This window comes from Mizuhopecten yessoensis, unplaced genomic scaffold (assembly GCF_002113885.1).
Source record: "Mizuhopecten yessoensis strain PY_sf001 unplaced genomic scaffold, ASM211388v2 scaffold5737, whole genome shotgun sequence".
Lineage (NCBI taxonomy): Eukaryota > Metazoa > Mollusca > Bivalvia > Pectinida > Pectinidae > Mizuhopecten > Mizuhopecten yessoensis.
The window spans coordinates 9898-13446 of NW_018406198.1; the positions used below are offsets into that span (position 1 = coordinate 9898).

The 3549-nt window shown below is 41.9% G+C and overlaps 1 protein-coding gene across 1 annotated transcript; it reads right to left on the minus strand.

The window, feature by feature from the left end:
• Nucleotides 1-553: 553 nt before the first annotated feature.
• On the minus strand, nucleotides 554-3202 carry LOC110451040 (octopamine receptor 1-like). The gene has a single exon (XM_021498888.1). The coding sequence runs from the start codon at nucleotides 3132-3134 to the stop codon at nucleotides 795-797; it is 2340 nt and encodes a 779-aa protein (XP_021354563.1). The 5' UTR covers nucleotides 3135-3202; the 3' UTR covers nucleotides 554-794.
• Nucleotides 3203-3549: the final 347 nt, after the last annotated feature.

Here is a 3549-nt window from a genome sequence, read left to right on the forward strand (position 1 = left end):
TGGTTGGGGAAAACCGGAGCATCCGGCGAAAACAAATCGACCTACGGAAAGTACTATCAAACGATCAAACGTAGGCCTCGAATCCGGGAGTTAGTGATCGAGGGTTGTCACCGCGGCCCCCTTTCCGAATTCAAAATTCAATTAGTAGAATACCTTGTAAATTGTTTTAGTTTGGTGGTTGGGTGGCGTAGTGGATAGCGCACCCGACTTTCACCATGGTGACCGGGGTTCGATTCCCCTATCGGTCGTGAAAAAGTATGGGGTCACCTTCCCGATCACTTGGGTTTTCTTCGGGTACTCCGGTTTCCTCCCACAATGAGACCCCAGCGCTAACAAGAGTGCTTAATATGAGTTTAAATAAGTTCATTCATAATTGTTGTAGAATGAATGAAGTTTATATATATCTTTAGATTTAATTGAACTATTAGATACACCGAGTACTTAACTATTAGATAAACCAATTTTTATTGTGACCAAAGATTTTAAAGTGTTATTTCTATAATCGATATAAGATAAAAAAATAAAAAAAAAATAAAAAAAAATGTGTTCCGAATGCTTCTCGGAGTCTAATACGGAAAACCGAAGAATGGCTTTAATCGCTGTTATTAGTAAAGTGGAAAGTCATGATAAATGTCTTCTTGTTTCTTGCTGAAAGCCAAAACGTGCGTTAACATTTAAAACTGACAACAGTACTTAGACGTGTATAATGATAAATCCATGATTTCTTATAGGTTTGAACATAAGCCAATACAATATTAAAACGCATATCCATTAGAAAGTCTTCTGCAGATGCACTAATGAAATCTGCGCTTTAGGCAATACCTACAGGACGCTAACTTTTTGAATGCCTTTCGGAACTCCTCGTTGAAAACAGTATATATAAAGGGATTTACAAGGCAATTAAAATATCCAAGCCAGAGAACGAATGTCTGCACGGATTGTGGAATGGTGACGTCCTTGTTTTTAATCAAAGGAGAAATTAGTGCAACGATGAAAAACGGCAACCAACACATTATAAATGCCCCCGTTATTATTCCGAGAGTTCGTGCAGCTCGCCGTTCCCGTTTAGATTCATGTTTCCTTTTCTCCTCGTCTAGATTTAGTACATTGCTTCGATGTCCGGAAAATCTTGTTGAGTTTTCATCAAAAGTTGTGTGATTTCCTATCGTAAACATTTTGAAGCTTCTACTATCATTTAAAACAGCTCTCCTCCTTTTAAACGGCGACGCATTGCCAATCGGTATATTTATCGGTTTGTCGTTACTCTGAGAAATCTGTTCAAGTTCAAATTCATTTGCAGCTTTATTTTCTGTAGAGGATTTCCTTCTTGACACGAAACTGGATTCACTATAACTCACACAGCGGCCATCTATACTGGCTCGGGATAATACGGTATCTGAACGATGTTTGTCGAACCTAGCTTGCGAATAGCAGACTGTTTTCCGATGATTGCCGAATCGTGGCCGGGAACAGCCGGAATTTTCACAACGGTCATGAACGTTTGCATGAAACACACCGAAATTTTCACGTTGATTGTTGGAGCTAGCCTGAGAAGGGACGATTAGCGCCCCGTGATCCGTGATGCTTGTTTTCTGCCGATGATTGACGAAGCCCGGCCCTTCGATCTTTCCGTGATGGTCATTGATACAGCCACACTTTTCTCTGTTATTGCCCTTACTGCAACGACAATCTGTACAGCCACTGTCCGTATCACAAAAGGTAACACTGCGTTGCGACCTTCGGCTGTTGGAGCTTATTGAAGACCTATGAGTTTGAGAGTTGTCGAGACTTGTCCGAGAATTGCATCTGCCATGGTTTACATGTTGTGAGTCGAAGCTTTGCCGAGAACTACCGAACTGTACATGGTGACTGCCGATACTGCCACGGGAACTGCTGAAGTGGGATCGTAAGCTGTCGAGACTTGCACGAGAGCGACCGAAATGATACCGAATGTTGGCAAAGCTCGAACGATGCCGTCTTTTGCTGGAGTTCAAACACTCTGGTGCGCTACTTCTCCGAATTTCGTTCTCGTCAGTTTTAAGCAATTTCTTAAAATAAGTCTTTCTGATACTCGATTTGGCAATTCTAAATATCTTGTAGTAAATCGAAACCATTACCATTGCGGGTATGTAAAAAGCAAATATTGTAGAAAACAAAGTATAAATAACACTCTGGTCGATCAAGCATTCCCCAGTGATGCTGGGGTCATATTTCGGGTCAGAGACTCCAAATATGAGCGGGCTACATATTACCCAGCCCACACACCAACATATAGTTATCATTCCCAAGATCTTATGAGTAGACCGTTTACACTGGTAGTTTATATCAGTTACTGACCTGTACCGGTCAACAGCTATGACGAGCAGGTGGAATATTGACACGGAACACAGATTGACGTCAAGAATTATCCACAGGTGACAGACGAAGGGTATAAGGACAATGTCGTGCTTTAACACATTGATAACGCTGAGTGGCATTACCAGAACCGCCACCAGGAGGTCAGTGGCCGCCAGAGAGAGCGTCAAGTAGTTGGTCGGTGTTTGCAGCCGACGTTCAAGCCGGATCGACGCGATCACGAAAGTGTTTCCAACAAAAGTCATCACTATCATCATCAACACGAGCAAGAGAAACGCAATCTTCCACTCTGTCAACCGTAGACTTCCGGAAACGTCTGATAGCGTACCGGTAGTATTCAGTGAGCCGTTTTGTATAGTACCACCTGGTAGAAGACATGTCGAGTTGAGTATGGAATGGTACTCTGTGTTGCCTGGCAACATGCCTGTTGAAGCGAGTACGTCACAAATCTTTTCTAAGCTTGAGAACATGTCTATCGCATCATATCCACCTTTGTACTCTGTGTTGCCGGGGAGAGCAACGGTGGAATTGAGTAAGTCGGGATAACCAGACATCCAAGAAAATAAATCGGTTCTGTTGTGTGAATCCGGAGATCCCATAATGCAATTTGAGTTGTGAAAACCATGGTAACCAGAAATGTTTGGAAGTATGGCGCCTGAGTTGTCCTCAAAACCGGTTGAAAATATGGCGCCTGAAGCAGTATCCGTATTTTTAATGGAGTCTGATGCATGCCATAAAAAGTGCGGAGGTTTGTTGATGAACTTTGATAGTGGCGGCATGTTCCGTACATCAGGTAGTGACAGTCACCTCTCTTCAGCGATCATCTGGGTCGGGAGTAACGATATACCTGGAAGGAGAGAGAAGGACACATCACCTCTTTCTTGCTTTGGTATTGTTCGTTGTCTTTTTATTACCATTATTGTTATTTATTTTTTATATATTTTATTTGGTTTTAATTTCATTTCACTTGTGGCACTAATCGATTGTTCAGAACGTCTTTATATTAGGAAAACTTGACATGCCCGATATAAGACAGGTCCAAATTCCTCTGATGTTCTAATATGGTGTTACGTGTGTAACAACATAACACTTGTCTATGTTTAGATGGGTAGATTAGTTGCGGAATTCAGCAGGGACCCCCTTAGGTATATACACATGACTTTTATAACCGGAATGTCCTTTAGTTTCTGACTG